At 44.7% G+C, this 17,591-nt stretch overlaps 1 protein-coding gene across 6 annotated transcripts in view; it reads left to right on the top strand.

The window, feature by feature from the left end:
* The window catches only part of PHC2 (polyhomeotic homolog 2), a 317,874-nt gene that overhangs the window by 285,309 nt on the left and 14,974 nt on the right, over positions 1–17,591 (top strand). For all 6 annotated transcript variants that reach the window (XM_068241613.1, XM_068241609.1, XM_068241610.1 and 3 more), the window contains 5 exons: positions 7,361–7,572; positions 13,751–13,780; positions 14,495–14,624; positions 15,643–15,757; positions 17,305–17,443. In XM_068241613.1, the coding sequence (XP_068097714.1) occupies positions 7,361–7,572; positions 13,751–13,780; positions 14,495–14,624; positions 15,643–15,757; positions 17,305–17,443 (626 nt within the window). The remainder of the gene's footprint in view (positions 1–7,360; positions 7,573–13,750; positions 13,781–14,494; positions 14,625–15,642; positions 15,758–17,304; positions 17,444–17,591) is intronic.

Genomic DNA, 17,591 nt, shown 5'->3' with positions numbered 1-17,591 from the left:
AAGAAGTTCAGAGAGCATTGATACAGAAATTAGGACCACAGAGGATTCTCCGTTACAGGATAATATATTAAAACACCTTCTGTGTTAATTGATTGGCATTTACTGATTAGCCCATCTACATTTCTGCTTCCATCCAGGCACATTTGTGTTTTCCTATAGAGCTCAAATCAAAATATTGCCCATGAATGCTATTGTGTGTGCTCATGTGATTTGTCCAGCAGAGGGCAGTATAATGGGAATCTGCGATTGCCTAATCAGGTAATGGCAGCTTCCAGCTCAGGCTTGTCACACAGGTGTGTTGGGCCATACTCTGCTCAGCACAACGCTGGCTGTAAAGGTGCCGGGATGGAGATATTTGAGTTGTTTGGCTTTGGTAATGTTGTCTGCTGTATTTATATACTGACTTCTGTACAGGCTAAAGGCTGGTTCCCACCGGGGGCGATTGCGATGCACTTGTCAATTGGCAAAGTGCTAGTCCAGTGTCACGCTATGAGGGTGTTCCCACAACAGCCCGCGATTTTGTAAAAATTGCAATGGTGCCACATGTAGCATTTTTTGGGGTGCTAGTCTACCTTAGGGGGCCCATCACGAAACTTCATAGGGAACAGTTCTCCAATCACGGCACCCTCTACAGCACAAAGTGTTGTGATTGGCTGAATAGTGTGTGCGTAGTTTACTACATCCTATGGAAAACCTGACAGTGTGAGAGGGTGTCATCCACTCAATCACGTTAGCTGAATTTCCCTATGAGGTTTCCTGCTGGGTCCCCTAAACTTGACTAGCGACTTTTTGGTGTGATTCAGCTTAAATACGAAAAACTCATTGATTCAAAAATTGCTCTGAAGCTAAGTTCACAGTTGTCGTTGCGTTTTTGGTGCCACGTTAAGGCCGCACCGCAGGTAGTAACGCAATAATGTGTTAGTACACGTTATGCTATATTGCGTTACGTTTAGCTGTCATTTGAATGCGCCCTTAACGTTGCATCAAATGCGCCGTTATCGTGGCATCCTGATGCGCCCAAAACGGCGCATGCGTTAGTTTTTTTTTATTAAAAACAAAATCCACTGAGCATGTGCAAACACAGTAATGCAGCCCATAACGTGCCAAACGCACTGCAAGCACTACTTTCACAGAACGTGCTGCGTTACACTATAACGCAACGCATGCACTGTGAATGTAGCATTGACTTTGCATTGCAGTGTGTTTGTACACGTTACAAAGGGCTATAACGCGCGGCTTTAACGTCGCACTGCGAACCTACCCTCAAAATCGCTTTTGTGGTGTTAAGCCGGCCTAAAGGGAGAGTTCACGCTGTGCGCGCTGCGGGGCGATACCAGGGCTGTGGAGTTGGAAGAAAAACCCTTTGACTCCAACTCCTCCGTTTTTGGTATTTCTGACTCCTCTGTAGGGCCGGTTTAGTGAGATGCAAATTAGTTCAAGTTCTTGGAGAATTATGTAAATATTTATGCAAATATATTCAGCATGAAAATGGATCAAGCGAATGCTACAGTAGCTGCATTTGATTGGTCTATTTTTAAGCTGCATATATTTGCACAAATGATTGCATAATTCTGCATGAACTCAGACTAATTTTCATATTATTGACCAACCCTCCCCCCACCCCCTTAAAGGAGAACTGAAGTGAGAAGAATATAGGCTGCCATATTCAATTTCTTTTAAATAATACCAGTTTCCAGGCAGCCCTGCTGCTCTGTTTGGCTGTAGTAGTGTCTGAATCACACAAGAAACATGCATACATCTAATCTGTCAGACTGCTGTATTGTTGTTCAGGGTTCATGGCTAAAAGTATTCTACAATTTTCTGGCAGATTTTCTGTCAGATCGATTATTTCCAACACGGCCGATCTGATTTCCATACAAGTGAACGGAAAATTGTGCAGAAATCAGATTGGATCTGTCAGAAATAATCGATCTGACTGTATAAATCTGTCAGAAAATTGTATTGTGTACCTAACATTAGAGGCAGAGGATCAGCAGGACAGCCAGGCAGCTGGTATTGCTTAACCCCTTGGCAGCCTCCATATCCCTCTCACTTCAGTTGTCCTCTAAAGTGGACCTGAACTCAGAACTTCCTCTCTGCTCTGAAAGATAAGCAACAGCATAATATACATTTTTGTTATAGCCGATACAAATCCTGCAATAACTCTGCAGTATATCTCTCACGTTTCATGAAAGTGTTTCATGAAAGCAGACATAGAGTTAACATCCTGTGTTTGCAAATTAGCTGCTCTGCTGAGGAGACACAGCCGAAAAATCAAACTACAGTTGTGATTGGTCACAGATTATTTTTTATTGTATTTATAAAGCGCCAACATATTAGCGCTGGTCACAGATGAAGGGGAATTAGACAGGCTAAACTCTCTAAATAGATACAGGGTGCATTTATCTATGTTTTTCTTCTGTCCCGTGCAAAAGTTCTGGTCAACTTTAGGCCTGGAACCTGCTTTTCTGAGCGCTTCTGTGATTTGAAAAGCTCTTGCTAATGTAATGCAATATGGGTGTGATCCCACTTGAGCGATGTGATTTTATAAAAATCCCCCATAGCATTGCATTAGCAAGAGCTTTTCCAAATCACTAGCGCTTAGAAAAGGCTGCTAGTGGGTTTAAGCCCTTCAGGGCCTGTTTCCACTGGAGCGAATCTGCATGCGTTTTCTGCATGCGGATTCACATAGCCAGTAATAGTCACTGGGCCTGTTTCCACTAGCCCAAAAGTCGTGCAGCGTGCTGTGCAGAAAAAACCTGCACAGCCATCAGAATTCGCACACCGCAAGGCCAGTGTGCGATTCACCTGTAATGTAATTAATAGGAAAATCGCATGCATTTACGCCATGCGAATTTTCCATGCGAATTTGCGTACGTTTTAGCGTAAAAATAATGTAAAAAAGCACACGGACACTGATATGGTTAAATTCGCATACTTGCAAAAATACACGAAAATGCGTGCATTTTCGCTTAATTTGCATACAAATGCGTACGAATTTGCATCCGCATGCGAATTCGTTTACACGTTTTCTGTAACGGAATTGCACCGCACTAGTGGAAACGTAGACTGAAGCACACCTGAAGTTAGAGGAATACGGAGTCTGACTTATTTCCTTTTAAATAATGCACATTGCCTGGCTTTGCTGCAGAGACTCTACCTCTAATACTCTTAGCCATAGACCCGGAACAAGCATGCAGAGTTTTGTTGTGTGTAATGATTATTTGGTGACCGTGTAATGAGTGGAGGTGTCAAAGGGCAATGTAGCCGATGTTCCTGGAGGAATTGCAGGCCCTGCTTGTGTTTGTTTTTCTTAGCATCTTGCTATTGTATTTGTGAGCAGACTCTAGCTCCCTTCTGTGGCATAGAAAATGGTACACACACAATTACAGACGAGCGCAGGGGTCGGGACTTGATGCCTCGGCTAGCGAGGTGTCTATGGGGATGGGAGGAGGACCGCAGAGGCCGGGACTTGATGCCTCGGCTAGTGAGGTGTCTATGGGGATAGGAGGAGGACCGCAGGGGTCAGGACTTGATGCCTCGGCTAGCGAGGTGTCTATGGAGATGGGAGGAGGGACCGCAGGAGCCGGGACTTGATGCCTCGGCTAGTGAGGTGTCTATGGGGATGGAAGGAGGACCGCAGGGGCCGGGACTGGATGGCTCGGCTAGTGAGGTGTCTATGGGGATGGGAGGAGGACCGCAGGGGTCGGGACTTGATGCCTCGGCTAGCGAGGTGTCTATGGGGATAGGAGGAGGACCGCAGGGGCCGGGACTGGATGCCTCGGCTAGTGAGGTGTCTATGGGAATGGCAGGAGGACCGCAGGGGTCGGGACTTGATGCCTCGGCTAGCGAGGTGTCTATGGGGATGGGAGGAGGGACCGCAGGGGTAGGGACTTGATGCCTCGTCTAGCGAGGTGTCTATGGGCATGGGAGGAGGACCGCAGGGGCCGGGACTGGATGCCTCGGCTAGTGAGGTGTCTATGGGGATGGGAGGAGGACCGCAGGGGTCGGGACTTGATGCCTCGGCTAGCGAGGTGTCTATGAGGATGGGAGGAGGGACCGCAGGGGTAGGGACTTGATGCCTCGGCTAGCGAGGTGTCTATGGGGATGGGAGGAGGACCGCAGGGGCCGGGACTTGATGCCTCGGCTAGTGAGGTGTCTATGGGGATGGGAGGAGGGACTGCAGGGGTCGGGACTTAATGCCTCGGCTAGCGAGGTGTCTATGGGGATGGGAGGAGGGATGATGACGCAGCTTCTAGTGGGTGGAGTGAGGAGGGGAACAATGAGCTCAGGCGTTATTATAGATCTGGCACGCCGAATCTGTAGGCGGGACGGGAGGCGCTTGTACACGCATTACATTCTCAGATGAAACTGCTGTTAATGGCCGCCTCTGCTGAGTGTCCTTCGGCTGAAGAGATTGCTGGCTACGCTACGTTGTCACCCATGATGGATGTCTCATGTATGTGCTCATATATCCTCTGTACAGAGTTGGGGGAGATCAGTGCTATATAAATACATCTGCTGAGACTGGCCAGTCTGCAATAGTCAGAACTAAAGCGATTCTCTGGTTCATTTCATGACCGCTTGATTAATCAGGCCAGGCTCTGGAAATAGTTCTGAATCTGATCATCTCTGTACAAAGTATCGGCACCGGTAGATCAAACAATTCACTGAAGGACACAATTAAGGGAATACTGATCCAAACTTACTTCCTTTGATCTCATATTTGTTGTGTTCTGTGCTTGTCAAAATAACCTTGTTTTACTTATTAAGAGTTCTCACCCTGCTGGTCAGAGCTACAATATCTGTTTTCTGTGTCGTAGGGGCTGCCACCTTATCTGAGCGTCATGGGGGGAAGGCCACCTTGCCTCTGCGTCATGGGGAGACCACTTTGTGCATTCTGGGGAGGCCACTTTGTCTCTGTGTCGTGGGGGAGGCCACTTTGTCTCTGCGACGTGGAGGAGGCCACTTTTTATTTGCGTCGTGGGGGAAGCCACCTTGTCCTGGGGTCTTTTGTGGCCTCTCGGATGAGTTTTCTCTGCGCTCTTGGGGTAATTTTGGTCGACCGGCCACTCCTGGGAAGGTTTATCACTGTTCCATGTGTTTGCCATTTGTGGATAATGGCTCTCACTGTGGTTCGCTGGAGTCCCAGAGCTTTAGAAATGGCATTATAACTTTTACCAGACTGATAGATCTCAATTACAGTACTTTTGTTCTCATTTGTACCTGAATTTCTTTGGATCTTGGCATGATGTCTAGCTTTTGAGGTGCTTTTGGTCTACTTCTCTGTTTCAGATAGCTCCTATTTATGTGATTTCTTGATTGAAACTGGTGCAGCAGTAATCAGGCCTGGGGGTGACTACAGAAATTGAACTCAGGTGTGATAAACCACAGTTAAGTTATTTTTTAACAAGGGGGGCAATCACTTTTTCACACAGGGCCATGTAGATTTTGAGTTTATTTTCTCACTAAATAATAAAAACCATCATTTAAAACTGCATTTTGTGTTCAATCATGTTATCTTTGACTAATAGTTAACGGTTTTTGATGAACAGAAACATTTAAGTGTGACAAACATGCAAAAGAATAAGAAATCAGGAAGGGGGCAATCACACCACTGTATGTATGTATATATATATATATATATATATATATATATATATATATATATAAGTGCAGGATTATTATTATTGATTTATTATTGAACAACCATGTTCTCAATGAACCGAAAAAACTCATTAATATCAAAGCTGAATATTTGAGAGTAGTTTTTAGTTTTAGCTATTTTAGGGGGATATCTGTGTGTGCAGGTGACTATTACTGTGCATAATTATTAGGCAACTTAACAAAAAACAAATATATACCCATTTCAATTATTTATTTTTACCAGTGAAACCAATATAACATCTCAACATTCACAAATATACATTTCTGACATTCAAAAACAAATCAGTGACCAATATAGCCACCTTTCTTTGCAAGGACACTCAAAAGCCTGCTATCAATGGATTCTGTCAGTGTTTTCATCTGTTCACCATCAACATTGCGTGCAGCAGCAACCACAGCCTCCCAGACACTGTTCAGAGAGGTGTACTGTTTTTCCTCCTTGTAAATCTCACATTTTATGATGGACCACAGGTTCTCAATGGGGTTCAGATCAGGGGAACAAGGAGGCCATGTCATTAGTTTTTCTTCTTTTATACCCTTTCTTGCCAGCCACGCTGTGGAGTACTTGGGCGCGTGTGATGGAGCATTGTCCTTCTTGAAAATCATGTTTTTCTTGAAGGATGCAGACTTCTTCCTGTACCACTGCTTAAAGAAGATGTCTTCCAGAAACTGGCAGTAGGACTGGGAGTTGAGCTTGACTCCATCCTCAACCCGAAAAGGCCCCACAAGCTCATCTTTGATGATACCAGCACAAACCAGTACTCCACCTCCACCTTGCTGGCGTCCGAGTCGGACTGGAGCTCTCTGCCCTTTACCAATCAAGACTGGCCCATCAAGACTCACTCTCATTTCATCAGTCCATAAAACCTTAGAAAAATCAGTCTTGAGATATTTCTTGGCCCAGTCTTGATGTTTCAGCTTGCGTGTCTTGTTCAGTGGTGGTCGTCTTTCAGCCTTTCTTACCTTGGCCATGTCTCTGAGAATTGCACACCTTGTGCTTTTGGGCACTCCAGTGATGTTGCAGCTCTGAAATATGGCCAAACTGGTGGCAAGTGGCATCTTGGCAGCTGCACGCTTGACTTTTCTCAGTTCATGGGCAGTTATTTTGCGCCTTGGTTTTTCCACACGCTTCTTGCAATCCTGTTGACTATTTTGAATGAAACGCTTGATTGTTCGATGATCACGCTTCAGAAGCTTTGCAATTTTAAGAGTGCTGCATCCCTCTGCAAGATATCTCACTATTTTTGACTTTTCTGAGCCTGTCAAGTCCTTCTTTTGACCCATTTTGCCAAAGGAAAGGAAGTTGCCTAATAATTATGCACACCTGATATAGGGTGCTGATGTTATTAGACCACACCCCTTCTCATTACAGAGATGCACATCACCTAATAGGCTTAATTGGTAGTAGGCTTTCGAGCCTATACAGCTTGGAGTAAGACAACATGCATAAAGAGGATGATGTGGTCAAAATACTCATTTGCCTAAAATGTGGTCAAAATACTCATTTGCCTAATAATTCTGCACTCCCTGTGTATATATATATTATAGTGTGTTTGTGTAGGGTGAAATGAGGGAACACTGTGCTTACATGTGATTCCGGGAATCATTTCACGGAGTACAGAGGGACACCACATCTTCCTTCATATATCCATCTGACGTGACCTCTGACCCCTCTCTCTCCCTCTCCCCCTAGATTCCAGCCTGCCAGGCCTGACTGCTGTCCCAAACTCTTCCCCTCCTTTGGATATGACATCAGGCAATGGATCATCTCCTCTCCCTGCAGCAGCCACAGGCAGCACTGCACAGAATGGTGAGAACAAACCGCCACAGGCTGTGGTCAAACCACAAATCCTCACGCATGTCATCGAAGGCTTCGTCATCCAGGAGGGAGCCCAGCCCTTCCCGGTAAGAGTTGCACAATAGCTTGTGTTATGTTGCATGTCCTGCAGGGCTGGACAAATTACTATGGAATCCAGTCTGTCCAATTCAGGAGCGAACATGAGGTTTGTTGGGAGCCAATCCCCAAACCCTTTATTTGTGGAGTTGTAAGGTAGCCCTGGGTGCGGCTTTTGGGATTTGTCCAGCCCTGTGATAAAGCTATAAGGTGCTCATAAATTGTACAGTCCGGAGTTTTGAGAATTGCACAAAAACTGGTTTTCACAAAGTTTGCTGCTTCCATTTTTATGATGGCAATTTGCATATTTACCAGAATGCTATGAAGAGTGATCAGATGAATTGCAAAGTCCTTCTTTGCCATGAAATCATCTTCCCAACAAAAACCCATTCCGGGCTGATGTACACCAATAGCAGATCTGAGCATTTTTTCAAACGCTTGTGGGGTGAAAACAGCTTGGCTAACGAAGGTGAATGGGATGGTGCACACCAGAGCTGTTCATTTTTTTCCCCCAAATGCAAACTCGGGTCCTGCAGCATTTTTTAGATTTCTGAGGCGTTTCTACCTCAATGGGTATCATTCATAAAGCATTTCCGCATGCGGAAATGCTTAACACCGGTGACTTTCCCGACCACTCAGCATAAGCCCCATTCATAAAGGCTCTTTCCGCATGAAAAGGTGACAGAGCGATACATTTCCGCCTTGTGCGGAGTTTTTCTAGATTAATCTAGAAAAAGTAACAAACACATCCATTCATAAAGATTAGAGCAAGCGGTATCCGGAAGGAAAATACCGCTTGCTCGACAGTAGCGATAGGCGGGCGGAATACATATAAATGAATGGGAGGGACCTCCCAAGCAGCATCAGACAGAGCAGCGCAGGGAGGGAATCGGGCAGCTTTTAAGTTTCCGCATGTCTTCCGCCACGCTGCCGCCAGCTTCCTCCAGAAAACCTCCGCACTTCTTCCGCAACAGGCAGACTTCTTTATGAATGCCCACCCAGAAGTCTTAATTACCGGTTGCGGAGAAGAACGGTGTTTTCCCGCACTACCGACAGCCTGTTTATGAATGATACCCAATGTGAAGTATAGGAAAGTGGAAAACCGCTCTGAAAAAAACGCTAAATCAGAACGGTTTTCCATGCCTTTTTGTTACAGAAGCTGTTCAGTTACAGCTCTACTGTAACAAAATATAAAATCTGCTGCACAAAAACGCTCGGCATGTTTAGAAAATCTCTCTAAACATGCCTAGAATCGCTCTGAAAAACCTCCTCAAAAACCGCTAGCGTTTGCTAGCGGTTTTTGGTGTGTACTGGCATTTCAGCCCTGCCACAAGAGGACCTTCTGAGATCATATCGGTAATCTTTTCATTAACACAGGTGAGAGTGTTGCCTAGCACAAGACTGGAGATCATTCTGGCCTGCTGATTGAGTTAGAATAGCAGACCAGATGCTTTTAAAAAAAAAAAAAAAAAAAAAAAAAGTCTTCACAGACAAGGATATTGCTGCTACGAAGTTTGCACTTAAATCAACAATTTTACCAGATCTTCAAGGAGAACAGGTCAGACGTGTGTATGGGCCTTAAGTCTCTAATTTGCTAGTCATGTGCTCAAGCAGGATGAAAGCAAATGAGAGCGTTGCAGATTTATCAGCTGATCAAACAAATCATGTGCTTCTCCATGAGTTCTAGAAATGACCATCGCTATTCCTCATGAGGCGGGAGAACAAACAGAACCCCACACGTTCTGACAAACTCCAAGCATTGGTTATGAGTGAATGGGTTGCCATCAGTGAGTGAGACTTTGGCCCAGAAGTGACAGGATGCCAGGGCAAATTGCAGAGGTCTTGAAAAAGAAAGGCCAACACTGCAAATATTTACTCTGCATAAACTTGATGTCATTGGGCTCTATTCTCAAAGACTTCCCGCATGCGGTAAAGTACATGCGGGAAGTTTGCACCCAAAATACCGTCAATTCTGCATTCTCTAAATTTTCCGCATGCGGAAAAAGTGTGGTAAAAGTGCGGGATTCATGCGGAAAAGTTTCCGCAAAAGTCGGTATTTTCCGCAATAAAAGATCAATTCTCAAAAATGTTCAGGCGCACCATTTCGTCGTTAATTACCGATATATTTTTTTTATTTTTTTTTATCACCTACAAGTAGTAGGTGATATATTCCGCATCCCATTGACTTTAATGAAGTCTGGAGGCTTAAGGGCTGTGCTTGCTGGACTTTAACTTTTTTTTTTTTTTAAACACTTTTTCATGCGACCTTTTTACCGCATGATTCCCGCATGAATAATGGCTGTTTCCGCATCTTTTTTCCCGCATGCGGCAAACATGCGGAAAATGTTAGTGAATGGTGAAAAAATGCGGAGTTTACCTCTGGCGGGAATTTAGCGGTAAAATTTTGCGGTACTTTTGGCTCTTTGAGAATAGAGCCCAATGTCAATAAAAGCCTTTGAAACTTGTGAAATGCTTGTAATGATGCTTCAGTACACCACAGAGACACCTGACAAAAGATCTAAAAACAATGAAGCCTCAAGGTTTGTGAAAAACAGTATTTGTGCCATTCTCTAAACTTTTGGCCTTTACGGCATACTGTGATCGTGCTATAAGGTGCGCATGCATTGCATACTGTGATCATGCTATAAGGTGCGCATGCATTGCATACTGTGCGCATGCTATAAGGTGCGCATGCATTGCATACTGTGATCATGCTATAAGGTGCGCATGCATTGCATACTGTAATTGCATACTGTGATAATGCTATAAGGTGCGCATGCATTGCATACTGTGATAATGCTATAAGTTGCGCATGTGTTGCATACTGTGATAATGCTATAAGGTGCGTATGCGTTGTATGCTGTGATAATGCTATAAGGTGCACATGCATTGCATACTGTGATCATACTATAAGGTGCGCATGTGTTGCATACGGTGATAATGCTATAAGGTGCGCATGTGTTGCATACTGTGATGATGCTATAAGGTGCGCATGTGTTGCATACTGTGATAATGCTATAAAGTGCACATGCATTGCATACTGTGATCATGCTATAAGGTGCGCATGTGTTGCATACTGTGATGATGCTATAAGGTGCGCATGTGTTGCATACTGTGATCATGCTATAAGGTGCGCATGCGTTGCATGCTGTGATCATGCTATAAGGTGGACATGCGTTGCATACTGTGATTAAGCTATAAGGTGTGCTTACATTGTATACTGTGATAATGCTATTAGATGCGCATGCATTGTATGCTGTGATCATGCTATATGGTGCGCATGCATTGTATGCTGTGATAATGCTATATGGTGCGCATGCATTGTATACTGTGATAATGCTATATGGTGCGCATGCATTGTATACTGTGATAATGCTATAAGGTGCGCATGCATTGTATGCTGTGATCATGCTATATGGTGCGCATGCATTGTATACTGTGATCATGCTATATGGTGCGCATGCATTGTATACTGTGATCGTGCTATAAGGTGCGCATGCATTGTATACTGTGATAATGCTATAAGGTGCGCATGCATTGTATGCTGTGATAATGCTATAAGGTGCGCATGCATTGTATGCTGTGATAATGCTATAAGGTGCGCATGCATTGTATACTGTGATAATGCTATAAGGTGCGCATGCATTGTATACTGTGATAATGCTATAAGGTGCGCATGCATTGTATACTGTGATAATGCTATAAGGTGCGCATGCATTGTATACTGTGATAATGCTATAAGGTGCGCATGCATTGTATACTGTGATAATGCTATAAGGTGCGCATGCATTGTATACTGTGATAATGCTATATGGTGTGCATGCATTGTATACTGTGATCGTGCTATAAGGTGCGCATGCATTGTATACTGTGATAATGCTATAAGGTGCGCATGCATTGTATGCTGTGATAATGCTATAAGGTGCGCATGCATTGTATACTGTGATAATGCTATAAGGTGCGCATGCATTGTATGCTGTGATAATGCTATAAGGTGCGCATGCATTGTGTACTGTGATAATGCTATAAGGTGCGCATGCATTGTATGCTGTGATAATGCTATAAGGTGCGCATGCATTGTATACTGTGATAATGCTATAAGGTGCGCATGCATTGTATGCTGTGATAATGCTATAAGGTGCGCATGCATTGTGTACTGTGATAATGCTATAAGGTGCGCATGCATTGTATGCTGTGATAATGCTACAAGGTGCGCATGCATTGTGTACTGTGATCGTGCTATATGGTGCACATGCATTGTATACTGTGATCATGCTATAAGGTGCGCATACATTGCATACTGTTAAAATGCTATGAGATGCGCTTGCATTGCATACTGTGATCTCGCTATAAGATGTGCATGCGTTGCATACTGTGATAATGCTATAAGGTGCGCATGCGTTGTATACTGTAATAATGCTATAAGGTGCGCATGCGTTGTATACTGTAATAATGCTATAAGGTGCGCATGCGGTGCATACTGTGATCATGCTATAAGGTGCGCATGCATTGCATACTGTGCGCATGCTATAAGGTGCGCATGCATTGCATACTGTAATTGCATACTGTGATAATGCTATAAGGTGCGCATGTGTTGCATACTGTGATAATGCTATAAGTTGCGCATGTGTTGCATACTGTGATAATGCTATAAGGTGCGCATGTGTTGCATACTGTGATGATGCTATAAGGTGCGCATGTGTTGCATACTGTGATAATGCTATAAGGTGCACATGCATTGCATACTGTGATCATGCTATAAGGTGCGCATGTGTTGCATACTGTGATAATGCTATAAGGTGCGTATGCATTGTATGCTGTGATAATGCTATAAGGTGCACATGCATTGCATACTGTGATTGTGCTATTAGATGTGCATGCATTGCATACTGTGATCATGCTATAAGGTGCGCATGTGTTGCATACTGTGATGATGCTATAAGGTGCGCATGTGTTGCATACTGTGATCATGCTATAAGGTGCGCATGCGTTGCATGCTGTGATAATGCTATAAGGTGGACATGCGTTGCATACTGTGATCATACTATAAGGTGCGCATGTGTTGCATACTGTGATGATGCTATAAGGTGCGCATGTGTTGCATACTGTGATCATGCTATAAGGTGCGCATGCGTTGCATGCTGTGATAATGCTATAAGGTGGACATGCGTTGCATACTGTGATTAAGCTATAAGGTGTGCTTACATTGTATACTGTGATAATGCTATTAGATGCGCATGCATTGTATGCTGTGATAATGCTATAAGGTGCGCATGCATTGTATACTGTGATAATGCTATAAGGTGCGCATGCATTGTATGCTGTGATAATGCTATAAGGTGCGCATGCATTGTATGCTGTGATCATGCTATATGGTGCGCATGCATTGTATGCTGTGATAATGCTATATGGTGCGCATGCATTGTATACTGTGATAATGCTATAAGGTGCGCATGCATTGTATGCTGTGATCATGCTATATGGTGCGCATGCATTGTATACTGTGATCATGCTATATGGTGCACATGCATTGTATGCTGTGATCATGCTATATGGTGCGCATGCATTGTATACTGTGATCATGCTATATGGTGCGCATGCATTGTATGCTGTGATAATGCTATAAGGTGCGCATGCATTGTATGCTGTGATAATGCTATAAGGTGCGCATGCATTGTGTACTGTGATAATGCTATAAGGTGCGCATGCATTGTATGCTGTGATAATGCTATAAGGTGCGCATGCATTGTATACTGTGATAATGCTATAAGGTGCGCATGCATTGTATGCTGTGATAATGCTATAAGGTGCGCATGCATTGTGTACTGTGATAATGCTATAAGGTGCGCATGCATTGTATACTGTGATCGTGCTATATGGTGCACATGCATTGTATACTGTGATCATGCTATAAGGTGCGCATACATTGCATACTGTTAAAATGCTATGAGATGCGCTTGCATTGCATACTGTGATCTCGCTATAAGATGTGCTTGCGTTGCATACTGTGATAATGCTATAAGGTGCGCATGCGTTGTATACTGTAATAATGCTATAAGGTGCGCATGCGTTGTATACTGTAATAATGCTATAAGGTGCGCATGCGGTGCATACTGTGATGATGCTATTAGGTGTGCATGCATTGCATACTGTGATGATGTGTCATTGACTGTAGTCTTGCTTTTACAGTCACACAGGAGCAGAGCAGCTGCCATCGAGGTGGGTGTGAGGTCTGCACCAATGATCTCCTATTGCTTTTATCATTTGTGGTTTACTGTTTATTGCCAGCCGATAATCTAAGGTAGTCCACACTGTGCACCATGGGATACAGGGGGTGGACATTGAGCCAAGGCTGAGGGGTACAAAGAAGGGACATCTGGCCAAGGCCATGCGGTCCAGGGAATTGGCCTCTGGTGAAGGCAATGGGGTACACGGGGTGTGGACATTGGGTCAAGGCCATGGAGTGTAAGGGGTAGGCACCTGGCCAAGGCCACAGGGTACAGGGGGAGGGTGAGCTGAGGCTACATGGGTCAGAGAAGAGGCAAGAGCAGTAGGTAGAGGAGGTATGCGAGATACATAAACATGAAATACAGAATTCATGTATAATATATGGAAGAGCTGGAGGAATAAAGCAAAACGATTTTACGTCAAATGGATCACTGCTAATAATGATATCTGAGAAATGCATGAATAGGTTTCATGTAATGACAACATATCATCCAATCACAGGCTATGTTATGTGGTGTTGGTATTGGGGGAGGGGCTGGAATATTAGGTCTGGTTGCAGGACTGCAGTGGACAGTAAGGAGAGCCCCGGAGTCCAGCATAGTTCTCACACATACAGTATCTTTAGCTGGTGGGATTTTGTGTATTGTCATGTGTATTGTATCGTGTCCTGTATGTTCTCCTAACTGCAATTTCTCTTGTGAACAGGTGGGGCGCACTTCCCTTCTAGTGGGGGCAAAGGAAAAATGTCAGCAAGGGCTTATGGCTGAAAAGCTGCCCCAGCAGGACAACACCACCACAACCACCGACTCTGAGCTAGAGGAGCCCAGCGTGCCAGGTACTAACCTGAGAGTATATAGGTGACCCTGTATAGCTCTAGGTAATTGGGAGAGGAGGTATCAGGCAGCGCAGTACACCAGGCACTGACCAGGGGGTATATAGGTGACCCTGTGGGGTGATTGGTTGGTAGAGAAGGGGTATCTGGAAGCCCATACTCCAGGCACTGACCAGAGAGTACTGGTACATACCGCTAGGTGACCCTGGAGAGGGGAGGATTAGGCTGACACCGGTGTAGCAGTGCAGAACTCTGCTGAAATCTTATACACAGTATTCATATAAGCTGTCTGGATGACATGTATTCTTGCCAGAACCACAAAGTTTATGCTAGTGATAATTATAATTGATGGGAGAGCAGCGATAGCCTTGCAGAGTCACCAGATGGAGCCTGTGAGAGAGTAGCAGAGAATCCATCGTTACCTGTCGTGGGACGTGCACACTGTTGTCACATGATCTGCACACTGCAGCTCTGTCGTCACATGACCTCACCGATGGCTGGACAGTATCCTCAGGGACGGATTTACCATAAGGCAGTGTAGGCACGTGCCTACAGGCGCCTAGTGATGGAAAGGTGGCTTAATCTCCTCCCAGAACACCTCCCTCCTTCCCTACGCAGAGTCCTGATGAGTGTAAATGAGAGGTTACTAGCACCTCTAGCTACTTAATACGGAGGTCCCTCTAGCTACCTAATACTTGGGGGCACCTCCTAACTACTTAATAATGAGGGTACCTCTGGCTACCAAATACTTAAGGGGCACCTGCAGCTACTTATGACGGGCAAAGGAAGTAAGAGAGAAGTGCACCAGCCAGTACACTTGCTATGTGGTTCGGTAAGGGCTTGTAGGTTCTTGGAGGGCGGAGTCTAAGGTGCCAGGACATCTGTGGTTATAGGCTCCTGTGAGGTAAATCCGGGCCTGAGTATCCTGTATATCTGTGTGCAGTCAGTGGTCTGATTTATCTTCCATCAACCATTCTCATTGTTCACATGACTCCTATTTTTGTTTTGTTTTTACTTTCAGAGCCAAAGACGGATGGTGACCTCCCTAAACTGAAGTGTGAGCTCTGTGGCCGAGTCGACTTAGAGTACAAATTTAAACGTTCCAAGAGGTTTTGTTCCATGGCGTGTGCAAAGAGGTGAGTTCTGGGAAGCGATTATCGGCGTTTGGTGTGGAGAGAGGAGGATATAGACGGATGTTCTCCCTTTTATGTCATGTTGTTAATTGTGGCTCAGTTTACCCCTCGTGATGTTCAGTGATTGCCACAAGTATTCACACCCTTTATCACAGGGCTGGATTACAATTCATTCATAGCTCATCTAGTCTGTCCAGTTAGAAGCCAGCAGGCTATATTTAGGATTCGCTGCATTAACAATTACAGGAAAAACTCAAATGTTAGACACCAGGGGTCATTTTTAAAGGAGACATAAAGTGGGAGGCATGTGGTGGTGGCCATATTTGTTTCATTTTGAATAATACCAGTTGCCTGGCAGCTCTTCTGATCTATTTGGCTGCAGAAGTGTTTGAATAACACCAGAAACAAGCATGCAGCTAATCTTGTCAGATGTGACAATAATGTCAGAAACCCCTGATCTGCTGCATGCTTGTTCAGGGTCTATGGCTAAATGTATTAGAGGCAGAGGATCAACAGGGCTGCCAGGCAACATGCTTAACCACTTGAGGACCGCAGTGTTAACCCCCCCCCCTTCCCCCCCCCCCCCCTAAAGACCAGGCCACTTTTCACAAAATGGGCCACTGCAGCTTTAAGGGCTCGCTGCTGGGCCGCACAACACAGCACACAAGTGTTTCCCTAATTAGACGGTCTCCGAGCTGCGATTGCTACTGGGAAACTGAAAACTGAGCTTCACCTACCAAGAGGAGATGCGCGCACATCAGCGCACGCAATCTCCTGCAAAGGCCAGGACTAGATGCCAATTGGCGTTAGCCCGTTGGCGTGACTCAGTCTTTAGGTAGTTAAAGGGAAAAAATATGGCAGCCTCCATATCCCTTTTGCTTCAGTTGCCCTTTAAGCCACCAGCAAGCAAGAAAATACTCAGAATAATTTTGATAGCACTGTTTCACTTACTTTTTAGTCACTTTTTCAGTTCCAGATTGCAGATGTGTTATTTTAATCCAAAGTCGAAAAATTATCTCCAAAACAAAAAACGAATGGTGGCCACTTATGATCCAATCTGTTTCATCCAATCTTACCATTTCTATGTAATATAAGGGAACTGCCTTAATTATCCATTCAATATATTCACTCATTGTACCCTTATACTACATAGATTTGGTAAAATTGGATGAAAAAGATTGGATCATTAGAGGCCACCTTTAGAAGGAAAAGTGAATTGAATAGGAGTCTGACTTTGAATAAGAGGCCCCCCTGCACACTGCAAATCAGATTTGAGATTCCGATTTTCCCTGAATGCAATAAAAACAAAAAGGAATAACGCAGCATGCAGTACCGATTAAAAATCGGAATTGCATGTAAAATCGTGTCAAAACCGCAAATCTGAATCGCATGTAGTGTGCAAGAGGCCGTAGTAGTGTAATGAAGGAGAGTTTGAATTGTCCGGTCAGAATGTTGTGTCAGGTCGGGGTTGGGGCAACCTTTCACGGCGTACTCCGGCGCAGTAGTTTCCTCTTCCTGCGAGTGCGTCTCATCTGGTAATTCTCTTTTAGGTACAACGTGGGCTGCAGCAAGCGGGTGGGGCTCTTCCATCCGGACCGCAACAAGCTGCAGAAACCGGGGGTCCCGAAGCTCACGCGGAAGTCCCGGAAGGGCAGCATCCCCAACCTCAATACTGACTCCATGAAGCAGGTAAAAGAGAGGCATGGATCGTGTGTGTGTATATATATATCTTCTCAAAAAATTGCTGCTCAGGTGTTATGGAGGCCCAGGATGCTTCGATAGCGGCCTTAAGCTCATCCAGAGTGTTGGGTCTTGCGTCTCTCAACTTTCTCTTCAC

Source organism: Hyperolius riggenbachi, chromosome 6 (assembly GCF_040937935.1).
Source record: "Hyperolius riggenbachi isolate aHypRig1 chromosome 6, aHypRig1.pri, whole genome shotgun sequence".
Classification (NCBI taxonomy): Eukaryota; Metazoa; Chordata; class Amphibia; order Anura; family Hyperoliidae; genus Hyperolius; species Hyperolius riggenbachi.
The sequence above is the reverse complement of the archived record's forward strand: the minus strand, read 5'-3'. Positions and strand labels throughout refer to the sequence as shown.